We start from the raw sequence: 26868 nt of genomic DNA on the forward strand, positions 1-26868 counted from the left end.
GTATCTCGCAGGAGGAATTTGGACCTCAACTCCAGCCTTAAACTGCTAGAACATTTCTTCATCCATGAGTTGAGTTGAGAGTATGACTAATTTTTGTACATTCTTCTTACTTGATGACATCATCCCTATCAAAACGTTGCCAGTATTTCCATCACCTTTCAGCCTATTTAGATATTCAGTATTATGCAAGGTTTTGCCTTTTAAACAACTAAATATTTTTAAAACTTATTTTGTTTTATATATTAATCATCTTATGGTGAGTTCCGACACCCTTTTCTCCCTTCAAACTAAATGCAGACACTTCCTGCTGAATTGGAAGGCAAGATGCAGGGGTCTTTCCTGACCTGAGAGAATCTCTCATTGGTAACAGAATCGTTTTTGTAATCTATCCTGAGTTTCATCCAGCTACAATGTCATAAAAAAGATTGCATTAAAATGAAAATGTTGAGATTTGCCCTTCAAAATACAGCTTTCAACCCAAGTTCTATTAATTTTCTTACCAGTTTAAAGGTAAAATGGCAAATTTTCTAAGACAATTTGTATTTTTCATAGCTACAAACCTAAGGCTTCAACAGTGCGATAATTTTCTAGCACCTAGCTGGATCCGGTTAAACAATCAGAGATGAAAAAGGAAGGAATTTGTGAGATCTGGCAACAAAGTGGTATATCTATCTTTGAGATGCAACAGCTTTAAACTACTATACTTTTCACTTTCAAGTGCTACATTAGCATCACTAACAATTGGTGATGTTCCTTTAATACAAAATATATATTTTTTTAATTATGGCCCACATTTTTCAGCTATTATCAATTAAATGTAAAGGTTATAAACCAAGTTGTTTATAACCTTATTTCCCACTTCCAAAACCACAATGGTTTATGTTTACCTCTCAATTCATGATAATCTATATAAATACATGTCTAGCACAGAAGACCATAAAATTTTTAGGCTTACTATTTATTACCTTTGGCTTTCCTCATCAAATACACTAAAGGGCTGGTTAACAACTCCACCCACTGGCAAGCCACTGACACGATCATAAATACCAATGAGGACTGTAACACATGGTAGACCACTCTTGTATACTTTTCCCTGACAGACGCCAGATTTGCCATTGACATATTCCCCAGTTGAATCTGAAAACCAGTGTGAATTAGGTAGAGCTGCATTTGCAGTAAAATTTTGAATATGCAGATCTATGAGAGAGGTTACTATTCTAAGATTAGGTTACCAACTCACAAACTGTGGTGTAATGTAATGTAATGTTTTGCATAATAGATTAATAGTATTGTAAATGAAAATTCCTTTTTCAACACTAAAACATTAACCCACATGTTTAAATTCATGAATCAATCGTAAATTTATTGTGATATTTAACATTAATATCTTATGAAACCAAAATATAAGAACTTACCAATGGGATCTATCCAAATGCCTAAATTATTTATTGGCAATTCAGGTATTTTTGGCGCAAGCTCTGTTTCGAGTTGAAGAGTTATATCTGAATGAACAACAGCTGCCAAGAGCTCTGCAGCCTCTGCATTCCCATCAAGAACCTTAGTGAATTAAAAACATACTCTTAATTAACATGTAAAAGAAAACAAATTATTTTTCCAAACATTGAAAACAAATGTCATTACTTGTACCAGTATCAAGAACACTTTGAACATGAAAGGCATTATTAATATGAGCCCAGCATGATTTCAACTAAATATAGATTTCATTCTTATAGATGGTACTAATGCTCTGCTGTGTCCCTTCCGGCCCTGCCACAGTGGTTTCTGCCTTTAATTTTTGTTCATTGTAGTTTTCACTTGTTATTCAAGAGCAAATCCTTTATAAAAACCTTATGAGGGTCTAGAAGTGTACTAGGAAGGCACACTCCAGTGGTTTGCATTAATGATCATTATAATAATAATAATTTGAGAACCCTGCTCAAGATTATTCTAATTGCAAAGTTGGATTTTCAATTTTTTACTTGAATGTCTAAGAAATTTCAGAACTTGAAAGTGTAGACAGTCATAGTGCAGTAAGTCGGACATCAGAATAGTCTTTACTGGGACGCAGTCAGTTACCTCAACAGATAAGTAGCGTTTATTCAAATTTTTCAATAAAATTTATAATACTAGTATACTTGTTGCACAGTAAAAATGCTAAATTATAAGGAAGTTTGTGGATTACAGAAACTTTCAAAGAAGCATGCCCTGTACAGTACCTTGGAATGTTAACATTTTGCTGCAGAATTCATCAGTATATACTTTATTGTATAAATGTAATACAAAGGGAATTTGGTAGCCTCACCTTTGCAAGCAGATTGGCTGTTTCTTTCTCAGTTTCACAGATCTTAACTGTAATTTTTTCACCAAGTGTGTTAGTGAATTCTGCACTTTCTTCCCCTTGGACATAATCCTCCAGTGATGGTATCTGCAAACAAAAACTGCATATTCAGTATATCTTCTACTTCTAAGTACCATATAATAATAAAATCTCAAGAAACAAATATATTTCGTTGATAAAAACCACATCTTTACTGCAAATGGCAAGCTAACTTGGAGAATTTACAAACAATAAAATCTAGTATTCTATGGAATGTTGAATTACCATTTAAATTAAGTGATGACCTCTTATCCCTTCATTTTCCTACTCAGTTTAATAGCTTGTTAGCATTTTGACACTTCTTGTGGTCAAAGTAGACATAAGTCAGATCTTGATGTAATTAGGTAAGTTCTTTCTAATTGTGAAGAAAGAAAATTTCTTAAATGTCTTGATGTATTCTTTCAAGCCATTATCTTAAGAGCCAAAAAACAGTAAACCCTCAAGATACTGCATGCTCTAATAGTGCCAAAGGGGATACAACTTTGACAAGGGCACAACTGGTCCACATTCAACTCTGGCTTTTGCCCGCTTACCCAAAAACTATAGTGAAGCATATACAAATACAGCATGCTGTCAGTAAAACCCATAGAGTTCATTGAAGCAACAATGATATAGAAATGCAGTCTGAAGAACACTTTTTAATCAAACTGTACCCATAACACTGCACTTCAGCAAGAAAAATGTCTCGGCCAAGATCGTTGTCAAGATACGCATGACCAGCTATTATAGTAGCACAGGCAGTCCCCGGTTATCAGCAGGAGTTCCGTTCCCAAGGGGTAGCGATAAGCGAAAACCACCATTAACCGAAACCCAGCGATTTATGGCGGCGATAACCGTTATCGGTGCCATAAGCACCATTATGGCGCCTGTTGGGTATATTATGTTATGGCACTGATAAGTGGAACTCGACCTCTTATGGCGCCATAAATCGCTGATTTTATGGTGCTCGAGTCTGCCGATAACTGGGGACTACCTGTACTATTGTATAACCACAAACAAATGATCAATAAAGTGGGCACAAAGTACAATGCATATTAAACCACAGCCATTATCATAGATGAAAAGCAAAGGACAAGAGGGTAAACACAAAACACATGTAAAGTAGGAAAAGCAAATTCAAAAGACCCCTACAAAGACAGACTCATCCACCTAAAGATAAAACAAAATAAAAATGGTGATGAAACCAAAGCAAAAAATAGACAGGACATTCACAAGTCTTAGAAAATTGTATTAACCCAGCAGAATAGAACTTGATTACTAATGAAAGTAGGTGACAAAAAAATGGGTTTTATATCCACCCCCAATTGAAGAGGAATTTTTGTATTTCTTTTATCTTAATCACCATCCAAATACCACAGTAAAATGCTCCAATAAGACATTAATTTGTAATTCAAATGAACACAATTTTGTTTGCATTTACAGTATTTTGAATCAGTTTTATTGTTTTGAATATTAAAGGGTTAAATTATTTTTGACATACAATATTATATCCATTTTTAAGACAGTCAGCTTAGCTGTGCTTGTCATAGTAGATGGGAAATATTAAGCTAAAAAGTAATTACTATACTGAAATGAAGGTCAATAGCAAAATTTGGTTTATCATTTGTATAATTATTAAATCTGGATGAATCAATTCAATTACTCTAGATGAAAATTTTACACAAAAACAGTGCAGCTCAAAATTAAGTGCAACATGAAATCAGTACAAGTGTGACAAAAAAAACTTAATCTCCTGAACCCAATATACGTAACAGGTACAGTAAATTGGACTCACCATAGTTTTAATGTGATGCCTTAAAGCCTCTTGTATTAAAACATCAGCTAGCGTTTTAAAATCATGAGTAAATCGTTGATTTTTCTCCGTTTCTCCTTTCTCCTCTACCAGTAAAGAGAAAAGTTTTGGTTCTCTGCGAATCGACCGAGCTATCTCTCCTGCACGCTCAGAAAAACTCAGCAAGATTTGCAGTAATTCCGACATCTTGATGACTGTTTCATCAATATATAGTACAACAGTAGTGGTAAATCTGGGAAAAATTGGGTTTTTTTAGTAATAAATGCAGAGTAAGCAGTTATTTCTCAAACCAGTATTAATATTCAAATTTAAATGCATTGCATGTGCTTGGATAACAAAGTTATGTTTGATTACATGGTAAAACCTAACGAAAAATGTTATTGTATACAGTAGTATGAAAAAAATGTCAAGGAAGTAGAGCTACTCTATAGCTATAAGGCTATCCCCAAAGCCAACCTGCAACAATAATGCAATTACAAAAAACATTATAGAAAAAGTGTACTGTACATAATTTATTTGTAGTGTATGGTATGACAGCCAGTAATCAGTGTGTTCAAATCAATTACAGTAAGTCCCATTTTTAAAATAACTAACATACTTTATCATTGTACCATACAGTGACAATATTCAAAGGTTTTTACTGAAATTTCATGAAGAGGGAATTGAGAGAACTCATATGTAAATCAGCTTCATCACACATAGGCACCTCCAAATATACAGACGGCTTTTGAGGAAAACTTACAATGTGTTTAGAGGTTAAGATTTATTATTTTTAATGGCGATCCGGTTTTATGGGGGATTCTCTAGTGCCATAAAATCGGCGATTTACGGTGCTCTAATGCACCAAGTTCCGGTTATCGGCACCATAAGGCTCCGATAATAAACTTATGGTGCCATAACATCCCTAACAGAGGTGCCATAAGTGCCATAAATCACTAAGTTTTGGTTAATGGCATTTTCCGCTTATCAGCACCCAGCCAAGAATGGGACCCCCACCAATAACCAGGGACTGCCTATACAATCTTGGGATAGAAAGGGACAATAATTAGAACTTCAGTTTCCTCTCCAACTCAATTTTTCTAAGAAAGTAGGAATGAAAGATTCAAACTGGACTTAATTTACAAGGTTAATACAAGATTTGCAAAACAACAAAGTGACCTGAGACTGGTCCTTTCACCAACCAATTACAGTAATAGTTTCCCTGTAAGTTCAATTTGAATTTTAAAGGTGTTTAAACAAAAGACCTTTTTTTCAAAATTAAGTTTATTATTGACAATATACAATATATATGTACTGCAAATGAACATCTATTAAAATATGGATCTGCAATACAAACAACCCTGTTTCTTCAGGTTATGTCTTGCATGGCTTATGGTGATTTTAACATTGTTCTAATTATGACATGCTTTCTCTACCCATTTAAGATGAAGTTATTTTATTGAAAACTGCAGTAACAAAATTATGCCCAAAAAGTCAAATTTCTAAAAATTATTTTGTGATGTGAAATTAGCAAGATGCAGTCTAATAAATTTAGAGGGTATTTGAGTCTTCTGATATTTTCATTCAGAAACCAAAGGCGAACTTCCTAAAATACTCTTATAATCACTGTATACTCATAACAAAAATATTTTTTGTATACAACTGTTCAAAATAAGAACAACAGATTAGTTTTAAAGTTCACTTTACTTGATTGTGTAAAACATATATATGTATCAGTTAAACATTGCAGATTAGGCTGGGCTAAATCAAATACAGTACCTGTACAACAGAAAATAATGAGTAATTTTTACATACCTTAACAATGCTGCTAAATATCAGAAAGAAGGTACCTGACACTTTTAAGGTACAGATACAATTATACTGGCATGTAGTAGTGCTATTTGTTAAGAAAATCACTAAAACAATTTATTTGGAAAACATATCAAGTATTGGAAATGTATGTAATTCTAACACTAACTGTAAATATTTGAATTTCACAGAGTATTTCTTCCTCAGTATTAGGAGCTTAGGATATATGAAAACCCATATATTACTGACTGACTACCTCTAGCACCTCTGAGCACTTGAGACACAACTGGAAGCCATAAAAATTTCATCATACAGTGAAACCTCTCAATATCCTTATGTGAAAGTTAAGACATCAGCTAAAGCTATAACAAATGAAACAATGTGTAAAGGGGCTTTTCATGGTTGCATAAATATACCATGTCTACTGTATTATCAAAATATTGAAATTCTAATGTCTCACCTTGGATTTCCTAAAAAAAAAAAAAAAAAAAAAAAAAATATGCCAGAGAAAAATAAATGCGGACTGAAAAGTTCCCCCCAAAAATTATATTGTAATGATACAATTAAGTTTGTTCATACTTACCTGGCAGATATATACGGTACATAGCTGTATTTTTCAGAATCTGACAGAAATTTAAACACTTACGACACACGCAGTGGGAGTCAGGTGGTTAGTACCCATTCCCGCAGCTGGGAGGCGGGTATCAGGAACCATTCCCATTTTCTATTCATAATTTTTATTTCCACTGTCTCCTGAGGGGAGGTGGGTGGGTACTTGATTATATATATCTGCCAGGTAAGTATGAACAAACTTAATTGTATCATTACAATATCATCTTGTTCATGAAACTTACCTGTCAGATATATATATAGCTGAATCCCACCTTTGGTGGTGGGAGTAGACAGAATAGAAGATTTTAGGAAACATATATATGCAGATAATTGATATCTTGGTTCCTTACCTGTTAGCATAGCTGACTTCTGTGGTACTGCCGCGTAAGTCTGCTTGTGCTACTAGGAGTTGCCAGCGAGGTAGAGACCTATAAAGCTGGTGCACTCCAGATGATCGTCAACAGGGGCGAGGACCTTCACGACGTGACTAGACCATTGACCATACAATGAGGGCAACGAAGTAAAACAAAACCACCTGGCGTAGCCTACCAAAGGTATCCCACTTAGACTAAGCTAATGGAAGGGAGATCCGCCGCAGGCGGTCAACCCCACAACCATAACACAAGTTAAAAACTCCCCTAACCATTAAAGGATAGGATGAGCGCAACCTCCTGCCCCCAAAACAGTGTCTGCTGCGACGTATGGTCCGAGCGAGTAACAATTTTCGTATGTTGCTTTCACCTCCCGCAGGTAGTGTGAAGCAAACACCGAATTGCTTCGCCAATAAGTTGGCCGCCCAAAATGTCTTTGATTGCCATATTCTTGTGAAAGCCACCGAAGTAGCAATAGCCCTCAACTCGTGGGCTTTCACTTTTAGAAGCTCCATGTCACTTTCACTACACTTTTCATGGGCTTCCTTAACCGTACTTCTTAAGAAGAACGCCAGTGCGTTCTTCGACATCGGAAGATCTGGTTTTCTGCAAATAAAACTTGAGAGCCCTGACAGGACACAGGACTCTCTCAGGTTCAGGTCCCACTAGCTCCGACAACCCTTTGATCTCAACGTCCGCGGCCACGAGTTGGAAGGGTTCTCGTTCTTTGCTAAGAACGTAGGCTTAAGGAACAAAACTGCAACTATGATCCCTTGAACCCAATGTTGCTTGCTTATGACCTTATTTTCGCTAACCCTCTCGCCGTCAACCAGGAGTTCGGTTAGGAAAATGATCTCTTAGTAATTCCTAAGCGAAGCTAAATGGAGCGGTTCAAATTGACTCGAACATGAGAAACTTAAGTACCACGTCTAAGTTCCACGATGGTACTTTCGGTTGGAGAACTTTCACAGTCTCAAATGATATAATGAGATCATGAATGTCTCTGTCATTCGCTAAGTCGAGTCCTCTATGCCTGAAGACTACAGAAAGCACGCTTCTGTAGCCTTTAATCGTGGGAACGGCTAGTTTCGCTTCTTTCCTAAGGTGAAGAAGGAAATCTGCTATCTGGCTCACAGAGGTTGAGGTGGAGGAAATGCCCTTCTTTCTGCACCAACTTCTAAAGACAGCCCACTTCGATTGGTAAACTGTGATTGAGGAGGGCCTCCTTGCGGTGGCAATCGCCGTAGCCACGGGTTACTTGAAAAACCCCTCGCTCTGGCCAACTTCTTGATAGTCTGAATGCAGTCAGACTCAGAGCGGGGGGTTTTTGTGTACCTCTCGAACGTGGGGCTGTCTGAGTAGGTCTTTTCCTTAGGGGCAGAGTCCTTGGAAAGTCTACCAGGAAGGACATCACCCCCGTGAACCAGTCGACCGCTGGCCAGAAGGGGGCGATGAGGGTCATCCTCGCTCCCTCTGATGCAGCGAACTTCCTCATCACTTCTCCGAGGATTTGAATGGGGAAAAGCGTAAATGTCTAGTCCCGACCAATTCCACAGTAGGGCGTCTACTGCCACTGCTCCCGGGTCCAGAACTGGGAAGCAATAAAGCGGAAGTCTCTTCGTTCGGGAAGTTGCGAAAACGTCCCCATGAGGACGTCCCCACAGCTTCCATAACGCCTGGCATACCTCCTGATGAAGGGTCCATTCCATCGGCAGAAGCTGTCCTTGCCGACTGAGAAGGTCTGCTCGCACGTTTTCCACGCCTGACACGAATCTTGTCAGAATCGTGACGTTTTGCGACTTCGCCCATATCAGGATATTCTTCGCGATGGCAAACAGAGAAGGAGAGTGAGTTCCCCCCTGTTTCCTGAGGTATGCCAGGGCTGTGGTGTTGTCCGAGTTTATCTGAACCACTTTGTTGGAGACTTCCTCTTGGAAGAACCTTAGAGCAAGGTAAATCGCTGAAAGTTCTTTTAGATTGATGTGCCATGACACCTGTTCCCCTCTCCAGGTGCCTGACACTTCTCTCCCTCCTAGTGTTGCTCCCCAACCCGTGGAGGACGTGTCGGAGAACAACACTAGGTCGGGGTTCCGAAGCTGACTGAGCGCAGTCCTTCCACAAGCTTCTTTGGATCCAACCACCACCCATTTTGAGGTTGTCTTTTTCACTTCTTCCGTCAAAAACAAGACCTCTTCTAGATCCTGTTTGCGTGACCAATTCCTTGAGAGGAAGAACTGAAGTGGTCGAAGGTGCAACCTTCCCAGAGAAACAAACTTCTCCAGTGAGGAAATGGTCCCCAGCAGACTCATCCATTCCCTCACCAAGCATGTTTCCTTCCCTAGAAAGGCTGACACTTTGTCTAGGCATTGAAGTTGTCGCCCCTGGGACGGAAAAGCCCGAAAAGCCACTGAGTCCATCTGAATCCCCAGATAGACTAAGGATTGAGAAGGAGTCAGATGCGACTTTTCGAGGTTCACCAGAAGTCCCAGGGACCTCGCTAACGACAAAGTCGTGTGAAGGTCCTTCAGACACCGGTCTTGGGATGAGGCTCGAATAAGCCAGTCGTCTAGGTAGAGAGAGATCCTTATTTCCGCAAGATGGAGCCACCTCGCAACATTCTTCATAAGAACGGTGAACACCATCGGTGTCGTGCTGAGACCGAAGCAGAGTGCCCTGAACTGGAATACCTTCCCTTTCAGGACAAACCGCAGGTATTTTCTTGATCGGGGATGGATGGAGACGTGAAAAGTATGCGTCCTGAAGGTCTAATGAGACCATCCAATCCCGGTCTTAAGGCTGCTAGCACGGATTGAGGTGTCTCCATCTTGAACTTCTGCTTGGAGTGAACGAAGGTCAATAGGACTGCTGACATCCAGAACAGTATGTGGTAGCACCACCCCACCCCCCTGACTGCTTCGGCACTAGGAACAGACGGTTGTAAAACCCTGGAGAACTCTCCGGTCGAAGACCTGCTCCACCGCCTGCTTCTCGATCATTTGATCTAGTAGATCGTGAAGCACTTCCGTTTTTCTCCGTTATACAAGGAACCAATCCTTTGTTGTCGAAGACAGCGGGGGTAACTTCAGGAAAGGAATTCTGTACCCCTTCTTGACGATGTCCAGAGACCAAGCGTCAGCACCTCTCTCTTCCCAGGCTCTCGCGAAATGTAGAAGTCTGGCTCCTACCGGTGGCTGAAGGACTTCCCTCTCACTTCTTGCCTCTGAAAGAGCCTCTTCCTCGAGAGGCTGGCTTCGAGGAAGAAGCAGATCGAAAGGGCTTCGATTTCTTCAAAGCAGAGGACCCAGAAGACGAAGTAGTTGTAGGCTTCCTAGAAGACTGCGCCAGAAGGTCTTGGGTTGCTTTCTCTGGAGACTGGCGGCTATGTCCTTTACCATAGACTGGGGGTAAGAGATGTTCTGAGAAAGGTGCGAAAAGAAGATCCGCTTTTTGCGCTGGCGAGACCGACTTTGCGGTAAAATTGCAAAAGAGTGCTCTCTTCTTAAGCAGTCCCGTGCTGAAATGAGCAGCCAATTCCTCAGAACCATCCCTGACGGCCTTGTCTATGCAAGACAATACACTGGACAGCTCCCCCAGACTGATGGAATGAACTCCTGGACCTGGCATTCCTCCAAAACTCCTAGGCACCAGTCAAGAAAATTAAAGACCTCTAGTGTCCTGAAGAGGCCTTTAAGGTGAAAATCTAGCTCACTATGCGTCCAAGAGACTTTGGAAGAAGAAAGAAAAGATCTTCTGGCGGCATCCACAATACTACCAAAGTCTCCTTGAGCCGAGGCTGGAAGCTTAACTCCGACATTTTCTCCCGTCTCGTACCACATACCAGCTTTGCCACAAAGTCTTGAAGGTGGTAAAGCGAAAGAAGTCTTGCCTGAAGCTTTCCTCTTTTCCATCCTATTGTGGACCTTGCGAAAAGCTTGCTTCGTAGAAAGCGACTTCTTCATTTTCACAAAGCCCGAGATCTTAGTAGCTTTGGATGACGAAAACTGAGAGGGAGGAGTACGTGGAGCTTCAGGCTGAAAAGTGTCTGCAAAGACTGACTGTAGCAGACGAGTTAAAAACCTTGTAGTCCGTCGAGACTGGAGCCAACTGCTGTTCTTTGTCCACTTCGCGAAAGCGTCACTAATTTCCCTCAGGACACTGGAGAAGTCGGAGGAAAAGGTAAGGAAGAGTCACGAGCTTTCTCAAAAGAGAAAGAGCGGCGAACAGGAAGAGTTCCCGCTTCCACTTGCGCTTGCGGTGGTGGAAAACTGACGTCCGTAGCGCTGCGCTTGGCGTCCGATGCCAATCTTCTGGCGCCAACTGAAGCGCGCTCGACAGCTACAGGTGCACACCTGGCGTCCACTGGCGCGCGCTGAGCGTCCACTGAAACGCGCTGAGCGTCCAATGGCGCGCGCTTAACTTGCACCGAATCACGCTCAGCGTCCACTGAAACGCGCTTGACTTTCACAGAAGCACGCTCGGCATCTAAAGAAACGTGCTTCCTATCTACATGTTTCGTAGTAGCGGATACAACCGCTTCTCGAGAGCGAGAAACGAATTTCTCACCTCCTCTAGAGAGTTGCTGGGGAGCAGAACGAACTCTAGAGGGAGACTCAAACGGAGAGAGAGCCGAGCGAGGAGAGGGAGAGGGAGAACGCCTCGACCTCTTCACAGGAAGATTGTCATCCTTTCTACGGCGACGTGGAACAGTCTCTCTCGAAGAAATAACATCTCGAAGTTGCTGCTGAAGCGACTGGAGAATCTTGCTTGTAGGTGAAGCCTCCTTTTCTGGGGAGGGGCTGATCCTGTGAGCAGGCGAGTGGCGAGGGGGGGGACGCCTTCTTCCTACTCCCAGGAACCGCCCACACACGCACCTTAGAAGTGACTGCTGGCGCTCGAAAGAATCATCTAGGAAAGACTCCGCCTCCGAAGAATCCTTACGCTTCTTCTGCGGAGGAAAAGCAGCAAACGCACTACAGTATCAGGCGAAGAGCAAAGTTCCGGAGAACAACTTGGACGTGAAGCGTCGTAAACACGAGCCGTCCTTTTCAGCGGACGTGATGCGGCATGAGAGCTCCACCCCTTGCGCGGGGAGGAAGCTTCCGAAGAGGAAAAGCACTCCTTGAGAAGACGTGCATGCGCACGCTCCTTGGCAGTCTGGGTAGGTTCGTCAGAAGCTGCCGAAGGCACGCCAGATCGGTGGGGGTTCCTCGTAACCCTCCTTCGACTTTCGACATGCCTTCGTCTGCACCCCGTAACCTGGGAGTCAAGCAGAGGTCTAGGTCTAGAGGCGGAATGAGACCGATCTGACGCACCCTCCACTACACAAGGGGCACTTTCACTGCACTTTTTTTCACTTTTGCTCTCCAGAGCTAACACTTTTGATTCTAAGTTACGAATCGATTCAAGAATTAGCGATAAAGTATTACCTTCTACCGACACTGCTTCAGGGGCCGGAGGCAACACTACAGGGGTAGGAGCATAAACTACAGAAGGAGGGTTAGCAGGAGAATCATTAAAATCTTGCCTACCTGAAACACTCCTGGAGGAAGACCTCCTTAACCTATCTCGCTCAAGTTTTCTTAAGATAGGTTTCATACGCCTTCCACAGACTCTGTTAATCTTTCACACTCCTTACAACGACTTTCAAACGTACATTCAAACGTACATTCATTCCCCCTGCAAACCTTACAAACAGAATGTGGGTCTACTGAAGCTTTCAGTAGCCTACCTCTACATTCAGACATAGAACCAAATCTAGCGCTAGCTGAACTAGACCCTGACATCTTGATCAAAGAAAAATCAATACCAAAATCAAATCAATCCAAAGTCAACATGTGCCAAGCCACCGATCCAATTCAGATACCAAAGAAAAAAACCAAAAGGGATACTCAAGTAACTAGTAAGTTTCCAAAATCTGGACGGAGGTGCTGCAAACGTTGTTTACAGCACCGGCGACAGAAAAATTATGAATAGAAAATGGGAATGGTTCCTGATACCCGCCTCCCAGCGGCGGGAATGGGTACTAACCACCTGACTCCCACTGCGTGTGTCATAAGTGTTAAAATTTCTGTCGGATTCGGAAAAATACAGCTATATATATATCTGACAGGTAAGTTTCATGAACAAATTGAGAAATTATGATAATTTTTTTGTATATAGGCTATGCATTATCACTCATAGATAAGAGAAATACTAGCTGCTTTCCAGATGAGGCACCCATACAGTAGTATTACTCATCAAGCTGCACTAATGTTCAACCAGATGAACTACCCATCATCCAGACATTTTTCATTTTTGTGCATTTGCATTCAGCTGGTTGTATCATTGCTCATCCAACCTACAGGCTGCTGCTTTTGTGACTAGCTTAATTCAGTAAAAGGCTGAATGCAATTCCATAAAGTGTCTTTATGGTTGCTTATGTCATGAGAAGTCTTGCAACCTATCCAGTTGTTCAATGTTTACCACTCTGGTGTAAGTGTAAGTAGGAATGTTGAATAACTTCTATTTTGCACTGGTCTAACCAATGCTGACTAGCATTTGCTGGTTGTGTTGAAATGTTCCACGGTTGCAACACAATTTATCAACTTGGAGTGTTATATGTTCACTTAGGTATCCCTTGCCACTATCAAAGGAAATGGAATTTAAACACAAAATTTTGGTGTTATTCTGCATGGCATGGCCATGTCATGAGTCTACCGATACTTTTATTATTTAGAAGATGAAACCTATTCATATGGAAAAAGCCCACAGGGGCCATTGACTTAAAATTCAAGCTTCCAAAGAATATGGTGCTCATTATGAAGAAGTAAGACAAGATAAAAGGAAATGCAGAGAGAAACATATCAAAATGCAAGAATAGTATTACGGCAGTAATGTATTGCACCTTCACCAGAACTTGTGGAGTTCCAATTGCAAGACTTCCTTCAAGGGTGTGAAGAATAAAGGACCTCTGGAACTGAGAAGTTCAGCAGCAAGGTACATTTACTGCATAACTAGTCAACTTTGTAATTTGGAAAGATAACCAGTGCACTTTCTTTTTTCAGTGTAACAGTCTTTCGTAAGGTTTTGCTGCTGTGGGAACCTGCTTCTATATGGTTTTCCATCATGACGAGGTACCAACTGTAATTTGTATTGCAATTTTGTGATACTGGCCTCCTTTCTGCCACGGTATACTCTGTATTCTTGGTACTGTACCTATAATGGACATAAAATTGTTTTGTGTATGTGTGTGTGTGTGTAAGTTTGATATGATTTCTTGAAATTTAGGCTTTCAAGCCAAGCACTAGTGCACTTTTGGACATTTATGGATTAAGACAGTGAAAAGAGCCAGTTGGAGTGGTTGGACAGCAAGATAAAAGAGATCTAGAAAATAAATGAAATGAGATACAAGGATCTAAAGTGAAAACTGGGAGAAAACACACACAGTTGTACTAAGAGTAACAGAGAGATTGACTAGCAAGATTGAAGTAAGGAGAGTAAATGACTAAAAAGCTGGGACCCAAGGGTCTCTGTAAACACCCTTTAGCAATGGCTACAGTGCGCCAAGTGATGGTACTACACCTATATGAGGGTGTGTGTTTCTGTGTAGTAGAAACATGATTAATTTCCAATGGGGCAGGGTCAGCTACATTAAAGCTTGGGGTTATGCATCTGTAGCTTAAAAATACTGTAGTAGGAACCATAGGGCCATAATTTGTCGTATACTCTTGACTATCTCTTCTTATTTTCTTTGAATTTTAGGCAAAGAATGTTTTGTTTTCACTGTCTTCACTTCAAAAGCATTTCTGGTCAAGCAGTCAGGTATCTCAACATCATGTATTACAGAAATATACACCAAATAAAAAATTTAGGGTTGGGGGTACAGTTTTGTAGCATTGAGCAAACGATAAAGGCATCACTCCTTTCTTCTCTGTCACTGGATATGACATGCGTGACTCTCATTACTGAAAGAAGCGACTTGTGATTACATCCCTAATAATTCACTTGACTAACTGATTCCAAGCTTTAGAAAAAATGTGGCCTAAAGAACTACTCAGTGATCTTTTAGAAGTATAATTTTTGCTTCGTTTTTATTGACTAGAAATAATATTACAAATAGTATCTGTACAGCCAGAACATAAGAAGCCATTGCAGAACTGAGTTTTGGGTAGTGGAAAGTCTTAAAATATCAGGAACTTAATTGTGTGAAATTTTGAAGTTTTTATCGACTAAAAATGTGACCAAACTAGTAAGAAATGCAATAATGAAGAGGATAGAGAAAAGAATATGAACAGTGACTGAACCTGCATTATATTCTCAAACAAGTACCATACACCAAAATTTAGTAAGGGCCTCAGAGAGGTACCAAAAGACAATGTAGTGTTCAAACAGGAACTAGAAGTTCAGCATAAGTTTTCCTTTCATGTTAATTCAACAACTATACTGTAGTGGAAAAATCTTTGCAATACATATCAGTTACGATTTGATATAATTATTTATGCATACTTTTATAGCCTTAATCCATGTACCCAGATTATATCCACCTCAAAGGGAGATTACAAGACCTAACCCACAAGATTAGATAAAGTATCTGATGACAATGACAATGAATTTCCTGTGCCATTAGCCATTAGGCTTAAGGTACATAAGACTAACTTTTGTGTAAGGGGGGGGGGGGGGGGGTTCCCACAGTTAAGTAAAGGACCAGTTACTGCATCATTTAAGTTAGGCTAGTTAGTATGAATCCCTTAATTACCAATCATGAATGATTTTAACAAAGTAAGACCAGTACTAGGTCTAGTTTCTTCTCATATTTAGTGATATCCACCAAAATTACACAATCTCCATGCTTCCCTTCATTATTTATAAGTTTTAAATGCTGAATTATAATTTACTGAGCCTTTTTCATGGGTTTTGAATGTTTTGGACATACTATACAATTTGAATTTGATGGTTTCTTGAGTTTTGTGGTTAACCATCCTTACTCAGAAATAACCAATGGATTTCCGATACAATAATTAATGAAAGCAACAGCCCAAAATGCACTAGGCATATATATACAGTCAACCCACATCCCCCCCATTCCTGGTTCTGGGTTCGTGACTTCACCTATTTTTAAATTTTTCTGTGGAAGGTATATCCACATTATTAGCAGAAAATTTGCCTATTGGTGGAATTTTAATTAGACAATTATTCACTAATTATTGTTTTTCATAACATTTACATGACTAAATACATTTTCCATGATAAAACTATTAAAATAGGCAGATATAAGCATTTATAGAGGGGGTTTTGGTATTTGAATTATTAAAATAGGCAGTTATAAACATTTTTAGCTATTCATGGAGGGGGGGATGTGGTCCCTATCCCTGTAAATCCCAGGAGTCAACTGTAAATAATTATACAAAAATATCATAACTGTTATTTGTTATGAAAGATGGAAAGTTGCTGCAAATGGGAAGATTGAAAAAAAAAAGTAGGCCTAAAAGAGAAATACTATATACCCATCTTGATGTTATAATTTAACCCTCAGAAAATCCAGTGAGCCTTCTTACATTAAAGAATATCTCAATCGTTAGCATATTGACCTACCAAGTGTTCTGCATTAAAACGACACAAGAGTGAATATTTAACATCGGCGATAAATTCACCAACAGTGAAAAAGAAAAAAAATTGCCAATTACAGCTCTAGCTGTGGGACAGGCAGGATTTGCAAAGACTTTGTGACTGAAAGAAGTCACTTGCTCTTCACACTACAAGAAAAATATAAATGTTAGGAGTGAATGCAGTGACGGGTCAGGGGTACAAGGTTATAGGGTAAAATACCGAATGGCCAGCCTCTACCATAGTGCAACCACCTTCCGGAAAGAGTACTTTAACACATCCCGTAACCAAGAATAGACATTTGTCAAGAGCCAGCATCCATCAAAGCAACACCTCAAGACCTCTACTTCCCTCTCGAAGTAAGCTTTCCCTCCCAAGTCACAAATTAATGCCATAATTTCCTATTTTCGGGAAGGTGGTCGTGCTATGGTAGAGGTGACCGCCAGGTGCCCATTCAGTTTTTACCCTATAGGGGGAAACATCACGACAGGCCAACCCTCATCACGGTAGACGGGTCTTATTCACTCGATATTTAATTGGTGAAACATGAATACAATTGCAACTCTAAGCATACCATTTAAAAGACTGAAGTTTCGTCAACATATTGTGATATATGAAAGCCCCATACGAACTAAAATAAGCATGTGAGCTCTTCGTAAATATTGTTTTCAAGGCAGTTTTGAAAATCCAAATATGGCGGCTACGTTTTGCATGGGACGGTTCTCATCAGTGACGGCCACCATCTTTCCCAGCCTTCCCAGCACTCATTTGAACAATGTTAGCGTATGTATGTAACGTTTATTGATCTTACTCAAGATTTCAGTTGTAATCAGCACAATAAAACAACATTTTGTTGCCTATATTAGTGAAAGTATGAAACTTGTTATTCCCGGGGTTATGGTTGGAACTGAATTCATTCTTACCTTGTAATCGGCGGTTTTTATCCTTACTGCCATCACAACTGAAACTCCACAGTGCTTATTTGATTGTTATTATACACATTTTGGTCTCAGTTCACTCCACATTGCACTTTAAACCCGTTGCTGTTCCTGGTTTCTAAGCGCGCGCGCCATAAACACAATTTCGAACAGCAGAGCGACGACAGACGAACGAAACTGCAAAGTTTTATTCCCTAAACTGTTTACTTTACTCGTTATTTAGTTTAAATTTACTATGTTATTTAAAAATTTTGATTTAATTCATGTATATTATCCCTTTTTTGCAACCAAATTACCCCGAAAAAAGTAGATAAAATCAAATGTTTCTAACGTTTTCGTACATCTGGCTGCCGAAAACCATAGAGGAACGAATACGGAAAAGTGCAGAGGAACGACTACGTTTTTTTTTTTTTTTTTGCTTTTTGTTTTTGCTAGCACTTTTCATTGATTTCAGTCTTTATTAGTATTTTGAATTTCTTTAATAATCGTATGCCAGAAATAAATAAAGTAACCTTTAATGTTTGCATGCTAAGAATGGCAAAATCATCGTTGCCACATTAGTGGAGGCTTCACACATACGCCGTTCTCCATTATTATCCTGTTAAGCGTCCGCCCTGATGAGCTCGCTGCCTAACGTACCGTCACGCTTTTTTTGTAATCAGCGATCATAGCACTGATGATAGTTTTTTTTCAAGTTAATATTGATTTTTATGCTTGTTATTCATACTGTAATTAACTGTAGGAAATTATCTCTCTCTCTCTCTCTCTCTCTCTCTCTCTCTCTCTCTCTCTCTCTCTCTCTCTCTCTCTCTCGGAGGGTCCAGTCACTCGGCAAAGAAAAGTCATCTTCACTCCGCAATTGGAAGAAAAGTTTGTATCTCACTGGAGGATTCAGAACTAGAGCTCTCCATCATCAAATAGGTTATCAATATCACACTCCTCATCTAGTATTTGATTGATCTCACCTAAAGAAAATATGCCTCCTCTTTGGGACATTCATTGTGAAAGACGCGAAATCCAATTTGTCTCGATAAACGCCCGAAGCGTATTGAAAGAAACCAACAGGGACAGGCAGTTTTCTAGCATAAGCGACCACCAGGAAAGAGTTGCCAGGCTGGAAATAAGTTTCCCACCTGTGCTGAGAGTGTTTACCAAATGATGTTCCTACACTTTCTATACGAGTAAACGTATTATTACGGGGCTGACGGCTTGACAAGCACAGTTAAAGTCTTGAACGTAATATCCGTTGAAGGCGCTACCGAGTAGATCGCGGTAAACGTATTATTACGTGGGTGACGCTTAACAGGTTATAAACTGTTTCCATGAATTCTAGTTGTCATAGTAATGCAATAATGATAAAATTGCTTTAATATTTATGTATATATACTTCCAATACATAGCCTAATTTCACCAATTTCACGTTTTGTGTGTAGTCTTATACCAGTTTGGAGGGTCAACACATACCGATGGCAACAGAGAGAGAGAGAGAAAGGAAGGCGGGGAGGAACGAAGAAGAAAAGGGATGGCGGTGGAGGGGGGGGGGGGGGGGGGGGGGGGGGGGGGGGGGGGGGGGGGGGGGGGGGGGGGGGGGGGGTGGGGGGGGGGGGGGGGGGGGGGGGGGATGGGGAGAGGGCCCTAGGTGGAGGGCTTTATACGCGTGTTCGTATCCATTTCTGCATAATGGAGTTTTTGTCTCTTGGTACAAGGACAAGTGTCGTTATTCTTTACGATTAGTGATTCACGATACCCTTATAAATTACGCACTGGGTGTAATGCACTATAGCAAAATCTCGTTCTGTTAAGAGTGTTCGTCACAGAAATAGGTATTGCCCAAAAACCTGCTTGCACTGTCTCTGAAACCCATAGTAGACATGCTGCTTAGTTGTCAATCAAGTTTTTCTAACCTAGTATTTTTTACAAGCTAGCTATTGAATAAATTTGTATTTTTCTCAGTCAAAACATATGCCCCTCAATGCTAACTTTCCTCTTTTAACGACTTTCGGGTCATTGCAAATTCGGCCCCATAATTTCGTTATGCCTGGCTGCGAAAACAGACAGAGGCCATGGACCGAAAACGATTGCGTCAACACTACGGCGATAATCCAGCAGTAAAACATCTTCATATATCCAAAAAAAGTAAATAATAAAAGATAATATATGCGCATACGATTATAACAATTACATGTATAGCTGATAACAATCTGCATGAAATACAACTGGTAAACTGTTCTGCAATGACAGTTGAGTATAGCAATTATTTACAATAGGTACGAAAGTCAAGATGTCGTGACGTCATAATACAGAACTTAAAAGAACGTTCTAATTCAGAAAATAATTACTTAAATTTGAGTCAGAGTCGAGTTACTTTTTCAATAACGAATATTTTCAAATTAATCATCATAAATATGTAAAATATTGATGTTTTACTACTTATTTAAAAATTAGCTATGAGCACGCTTCTCGTCATCTTCTACCTGAAACAGCTGTTTACTCCTGGCTTGTTGTTGGTGAGAAATCGTGTTTCGATTGTTGTTGGATAAAAAGTGCTCCAGCGTCTGTGGGTACAAGTGGTGTGCGGATTTATCACAGGAAATGGAAAGTTTGTTGACACAAGCGACTCCGTAAACATCGAGATGGCGTTCAATCTTCGAAAAAAACATTTTTAGTTGTAAAGTAAATAAAAATTTCTAAAGCGTTTTGGTGAGATTTTCCACTTGCCGTGGGCGCCATTTTTCAGTACCCTCTGTTAAATCTTAAAATTTGGCCTTAATTTCTAACTTTGGAGAAAATACTTACTTCGAAAGGAGAGTAGAGGTCTTAGCTCCGTTTCTCACCAACAACAAGTCGCGACTGATGCCCATCTCGTCAGGACGCGTTATAATGTACTTTTTCGGAGGGTGGCTAGGTGTTGATTGTATGTGGCCTGCTTGGCCTGCTGTGATGTTTCACCCTAGCCTACTATAGGTCTTACAGGCATATCAGAGGGAATGTGACCTAACTTGACTTGCCTAACATTGGATGTTGTTCCATAACCTGGCTGGGGGGGGGGGGGGGGGAATGCTCTTCACGTTGTGACCCCTCACCCAAAGAGGACAGGGTCATGGCTACTGTAGGCATTTCTCTATAGCCTAATAATCTACTAGATTTTGGACCCCCATACCCTACAGTTAATGTTCATTAGAGTTTTGAACGAAATAATAGTAAGAGTGGATTTGAGCCTTTACCTTTCCCTTGATGTGCCCAAGTACCTCACAAGAACGTCCCTGATAAAATGCGATTATAGGAAATTGATATAAACAAATAGTTCAGATTTCTACTTTCTCGTATGAGAGGTGGTGTTTCTTTTTGTATTCAGTAGGGTGCCTTTGAATGTGGATTGGTATTGTTTCCGAATAACTTCCAAACTGATTTTATAGTTGATTATACATTATTTTGCATGTTAGTGATTTTTTTTCCTTGTAGGATTTGCGTATTTTCATCATCGCATTGTTTTAGCAATTGAAAATACAAGAATATCATATTGTGTAGAAGCTTTGTGCGTTTTTGAAATAAGTTGTCTTCCATAATTAAGTTCGCACGTTTTGGATAATACCTAATAATAACAGCAGTACGTAGTAGTAGTACTAGAGGGAAAGTAAATCCACAGTAGTATGCATGTTTGATTTTGTTATTTAGAATATATACATATCAAGCAGGCATACCTCTGTACGTGGGTTTACTTTCCCATTTTATTGACTTGTGATTATGAGTTTTCTAATGTACCACGGAACACCTTTCAGTAACATATTTTGGATTATCTTACTCTCATTTTGCTGGCACGAATGGCATTTATTTTCTGATAAATTAGTAGTATATTCTATATCATTTATTAATCCTCACAAGGCCTTAATTATATCCATATTAAGTTATTCTCAGTGTGGTCGAGTAGGTTACCTTTTAATATGGTTGTGGCGAAAAAGATGGACTTATAGTGGACTGTATTATATGCTTAACGTTGTTACTTGGTCAAAAACCGCTAAAAGCCTTACGTAACAACTCCACAAAACTCCCTTTGCGGTTTCTAAATTACGGGGAGATATCTCTCAACCCAATTCATTATTTACGAGGATAACACACCAATATCATTAATGAATAGTAGCACAATTAAGTACTTTCACTTACTGAGCAGTCCTTGTAGACATGAACTCAGATCATGAATCGCTACACGCGATACGACGAGAGGTACGTCCGCTCTCTCTCTCTCTCTCTCTCTCTCTCTCTCTCTCTCTCTCTCTCTCTCTCTCTCTCTCTCTCTCTCAATGTTGCGAGTACTCACAGGTTGATTTTCAGACCTTAGAGGACCGCTGTGTTATCTCGTTTCTAAGTTATTTGCATAACCTTAGGATATGAACACAATAAAGGTTTATCAGATCAATTCATATTCACCATCCATAAAACTGAAACATAGGAATAATGAAATAAAATCGAGGGATATTGAAACGCATTTGATAAATGTAAAGTTAAAACTAATTTAATAACTAAAAGTTAAACATATCAAACAGTAATAAATTAATCACTCAAGGGGAATTGTAAATCAATGGCACTCAAATGAAACAAATTACGATAAAATTCAAAGAATCAGGGCAATTAAATCCACACACACATCACTGCACAACACTCGATAACAGGTCACCTCAAAAGTTGAGCCAAGAAGCTGTCCGTTCGTTTCCTGCATTCGGGTTTTGTGGTTGGGGAAAAGACACAGTTATACAAAATTATCACGAATGTAGACAAATGACGTACAAGGTTTTCATGAACATAAAAAACTTTACAATAATTATCAAGTTCGTTGTCAAAAATAAATTCCAAATATAATAGTGTGCAACTTCAACATATTTATTAAATGTAGTGAATTAATTGGTGGTGTGTGTCAATACAATTTTGGGCGATATCACGCCCATACAGTGTACTACGCACATACGCATACACACCCCTAGAGGGGCACGCAAAGGAGCGTTCAGAGGGGCGATCTACTACCCTTCTTTTCCCCTCCCAATTCTTTGACCTCTCCTAATGGCTTCTCTGGCGAGAGGCACAAACAAGACCCAATGACACCAAGTCTTACCATTCGTAATATGCGCAATACATTCACCAAGAACAATTTCACATATATAAAGACAAATTAATTATCATAACAAAAACAGTAATTATACTTCGTTACTAAAACGTCTACCGACGTTATGTCAAAAGACTTCGTCTTTGTTTAAAATCATCTTTTCGGTGCTAACCGCACCACAGATACTACGTACTAGAACATAGCAAATCAGATAAAATAATGTTAAGAGTGTCATTCTCGAGTAGATGTGGTTCTTTCCCTATTATGTCATGTAATGTAGACGTACATATCTTTACAAATAATAGGGGCATGCGAATGCATTTGGTTTTCACATGAATACAAATACAGTAACATAGTTCCTGTCTGTCGATTACCTGACAGACGGCAATACGCAATCAATCAATAATTTCTTATGAGACAGACACTAATGACTATAATAAAAGAAAAATAGCGTGGAAACAAGTGAATACACAAAAACATTAGAAAATAAAATCGTTGTGAGAGGAATTCCTCACACCCTCCCCCACCAAAAAATTCATAAGACACATGTATAGTGTCCTTATAATGCTCCTTCTCGAATTAACTGTTTTCTTTGTTCGTAGGCCGGTTAGCAGCAGTTCTTCTCATGGGCCGACGATCAGATCATCCTGGGGTGGTGGGGAACCTGTTGAGTCGTAGGGTCATCCTCCGCAACACCCTCTAGGCCGTCTCCGACGTCCTCGGTTTCAGCCCTCTCCATCGTCTTCTTTGTTGTCTTGTTTATATGACTAGCCTTGTTTGAGGCCTCGCTGGTCTAGCCTACTTCATTCTGTCCGCTTCCTGTTGTTGATTCCTCTCTGACATTACATTCGAGTGGAATGACTTGATTCAATGGTCTCGTAAAATTTCCACTTGCTGTTTTTATCTCGACTGTCCTTATAACATTATCAGGACCTGCGTGGAGTTTCTCGATGATTCCCAAAGGGTACTTGTGTCTTTTACAATTATCATTTACTATAAGGACCAAATCTCCTATGCTTAATGGACAGATGTTTGAAGACTCAGTGTTTCTGTGCCTCTCTCTAAGAGAAGACAAATAGTCAAGTAGCCACAATTTCTCAAACTTTCTTATCGTCTCACACAGTCTTGCATAGTTCTCCCTCAATTCGACGTTCTCATTGAAAGGTACGTCGACGAACTTGTTCAAAGGAGGAGCCTTGTAATAGCTCTGCCGTATAGAGTCTGGCAGGGGGATAGCGCGATGTCGGTGTTATCTTCGTTGACATATGTTGGTGGCCTGTTATTGATGATGTTCTCGGCTTCGGCGACGATGGTATTGAGTTCTATAAACGAGACTTTTTCTGTACAGGGCCCTTTGTAAGCACGATTTCACCACTCCGATCAGTCTCTCGTAAAAGCCGCCTTTCCAAGGTGATCGGGGTGTTATGAACTTCCATTCTAAATTATGATCCGTCAGATAATTTCTTACTTCGGGCTCTTCGCTGATATCTCTTAGAAACTTACTGGCTGCAATGAAGTTTGGCGCATTATCACTTATTAAAACTTTCGGAAGTCCGTGTCTTGCCGCGAATTGTCTAAAAACAAAGAGGAATTCTTGTGCATTCATGACGTAGCGCATGTAAACAACAAGACATACGCCTTCTCGTTCTCAGCTTCATTTTCAGACACATTAATGTTTCCCGTATAGTCGACGCCAACACAGGAAAAGGGGACTTGATGCTTAACTCGTTCGGGTGGTAACGGGGGAAATCCAGGCAGACTTAGAGGTTGATTTTGTGCTTTCTTACACATTAAGCACTCTTTCAGGGTCTTCTTAACGGACTGTCTCATTTTTCCAGCCCAAAACTGTTGTCTCAATATAACCACAAGTGTATTCGTGTTGCAGTGCAAGTTGAGTATGTGATAATGAGACACTATAAGTTGCCATAAGGGGTGTCGGCTGGCGACGTATACTGGATGCTTAGCGAATTCCGGCAATTCTGCATTATGAAGTCTTCCTTGGCACCGAATGACACCACTTTCATCAACATAAAGTCCCAATTGTCTGATAAGATTCCTTAACTCAGAGGGAACTAGAACTGGTTTGTAACCCATTAGTCAACGCATAATATAGCGTTGGAAAAGCTTGACGCTGCATGATTCTGATTAAAACAAGTAAATTGTTACTTTCCCTGAATTTATCAGGAAATACTCTTCTCCCAAACAAGATCAATCTACCTACAATCCTTAATGCGTGTTTCAATGAGGAGAACTCAGAACAAATAAATACAAGTACATCATCATCAGGGTTTCTCAAAACTGGTTCTACAATAATTTCATTTACATTAACAGACTCGATGTAAACTACATCCTCTTGTTCTGGAAACTTATTTTTGTCAATAATCCAGGTTGGGCCATGAAACCACAAACCTGACTTACTCAAAAGAGACATTGAAATACCTCGTGTAACTAAATCAGCAGGATTATCCTCGCTCTTGACATATAACAACCTGATGTTATGACTGGACTTCAAGTCCTTGATTTCCTTTACTCTGTTGATTACAAGCACTTCTTTAGATCTTTCATAAAATACCCAACTCAAAGCTACTTGGGAGTCACTCCAAACAGTACAATCTGAAAATTTATCCCCAAAAATCTCTAGCAAATGAACAGCTAGGCACATGCCTATAGTCAAAGCAAGTAATTCTTGACGGGGGATAGTGAGTGGGGGGCTCGGAGCTACTCGAGACTTACTAATTAGCAAGTGACTTGTGTGCTTACTGCTAACAACATACGCACAGGCTCCATAAGTCACATGAGAGGCATCAACAAATACATGTAAGCTACAAGTTCCTTCATTAAAACAAGATCTAGGGACTTTGATCTCCTCAATAGAATTGAGTTGGTTTAACAATTCATCGAACTCTTTCTTTAAATCCATCATCAGTTCGTCATCCCAGTCAGTTTTTCAGTCCCCACAATTCTTCACAAAATAGTTTTTACCCTTGATTGTTACGGGCGTTAATATTCCCAAAGGATCAAAGATGGTTGAAAGGAGAGACACAACCTTTCTCTTAGTCAAAGTACAAACATTTCCTAGATTATTCAAATATGTAACAATCTGAGACGGCATCTTTACACTCAATGAGTCATTACAGGTATCCCACAAGAGACCGAGTAGTTTTACTGCATTCAAGTTGACAGTATCTGGGCTATGTTTATCATTAAATGAACTCAAGTTCCTAGCCCATTCTCCCAAAGGCATATTAGCTTCCAACATAATTGGGTTTACCTTATTACTCTCGAGTTCTAAATCTTCACATTTCTCATAAGTTTTCATAAAGTTATCCACATAAAAGGACTTCTTGACTGAACTGGCGATGGGATCTGAATGGTTTTGCAAATGATATTGTATTATCTGATTCAGCAGAAAAGGTGAACAAGTAGCTCCAAACAATAAAACCTTAAATCTAAAAGTCTTGACATGCTTAAAATCTCTATCAGCAAACCATAAGAATCTTGTGAAATCTCTGTGATTTTCATTAATTCCTATTCTAAGGAAAGCTTTACTTATGTCTGCTACTACAGCATATTGTTCTGACAGAATTTCCAGCAGCATATCTGTCAATTTCGTTGCCAGATTAGGTCCGCATGTAAACAATCATGAGGGACTTTGCATGGTGTACTCCTTACTACTTGCATTGAAAACTATCCTAATTGGAGTCGTAGCAGATTCCTTGAAAACTGGGTGGTGAGGTAAATAAGGATTAATGCCATCAACTGGATCAAAGGAGTTATCTTCTAACTTTACCTCCTCAATAAATCCTAACTTAACATATTCATCTAAAACAGACTGATACTGATCAAACATGACTGGTTTAGACTGAAAGGTTCTCTTAAGTGAATATAATTGACCTAAGGCTTTTCTATAACCCGTAGGGGGTCTGGCATCGCTCTTAAATGGCAAATCAATCGTATATTTGTTATCAGTCATTACAATAGTCTCATTGAAATGTTCGATCGCTGCTTGATCGTTATAGGATCGCGCATCCTTCCCGATGCCGATCGTATCTAATGACCACAGTCTAGAAATATCCTCACCGTCAAGAGGATTTACAGAAGCAGTGACTCTCGAGCAAACTATACTCTGTGTACTTATTACAGATCTTACATTTTCATCATCACTGATAACATTACAAGCCCAATTGGGTATAGGACCAAAAATAAACAAGCCACCGGCGGTGGCTGGGCTACAAGCAAACATACATCATCATATTTATTCGTGACAATACACAAATGCATTACAATAATCAGCACCAATAATCAACCCTATA

General features: G+C 39.8%; 3 protein-coding genes across 4 annotated transcripts in view; all 3 read right to left on the reverse strand.

Moving 5' to 3' along the window:
- LOC135197803 (inositol polyphosphate 1-phosphatase-like) overlaps positions 1–26868 on the reverse strand; it is an 83461-nt gene that overhangs the window by 14699 nt on the left and 41894 nt on the right. The window contains exons 1-5 of one of the 2 annotated variants that reach the window (XM_064224930.1): positions 5964–6113; positions 4152–4401; positions 2303–2425; positions 1416–1557; positions 966–1137 (exon numbers count right to left, since the gene is read on the reverse strand). In XM_064224930.1, coding sequence (XP_064081000.1) covers positions 966–1137; positions 1416–1557; positions 2303–2425; positions 4152–4355 — 641 coding nt within the window. In that variant the 5' untranslated portion in view covers positions 4356–4401; positions 5964–6113. Of the gene's footprint in view, positions 1–965; positions 1138–1415; positions 1558–2302; positions 2426–4151; positions 4402–5963; positions 6114–26868 lie in introns of those variants that run through there. The other variant, XM_064224929.1, reaches the window with a different exon arrangement.
- Positions 24618–25475, reverse strand: LOC135197668 (uncharacterized). Its single transcript, XM_064224681.1, has one exon. It carries the CDS (start codon positions 25473–25475, stop codon positions 24618–24620), a length of 858 nt encoding a protein of 285 aa, XP_064080751.1.
- LOC135197669 (uncharacterized) lies at positions 25503–26153 on the reverse strand. Its single transcript, XM_064224682.1, has one exon. The coding sequence runs from the start codon at positions 26151–26153 to the stop codon at positions 25503–25505; it is 651 nt and encodes a 216-aa protein (XP_064080752.1).

Source organism: Macrobrachium nipponense, chromosome 21 (assembly GCF_015104395.2).
Source record: "Macrobrachium nipponense isolate FS-2020 chromosome 21, ASM1510439v2, whole genome shotgun sequence".
NCBI lineage: Eukaryota > Metazoa > Arthropoda > Malacostraca > Decapoda > Palaemonidae > Macrobrachium > Macrobrachium nipponense.

What these genes read in the sequence shown, in the direction of transcription:
- LOC135197669 (XM_064224682.1), bottom strand. Translation starts at nt 26,153, where the DNA reads ATGCTGCTGGAAATTCTGTCAGAACAATATGCTGTAGTAGCAGACATA.
- LOC135197668 (XM_064224681.1), bottom strand. Translation starts at nt 25,475, where the DNA reads ATGGATTTAAAGAAAGAGTTCGATGAATTGTTAAACCAACTCAATTCT.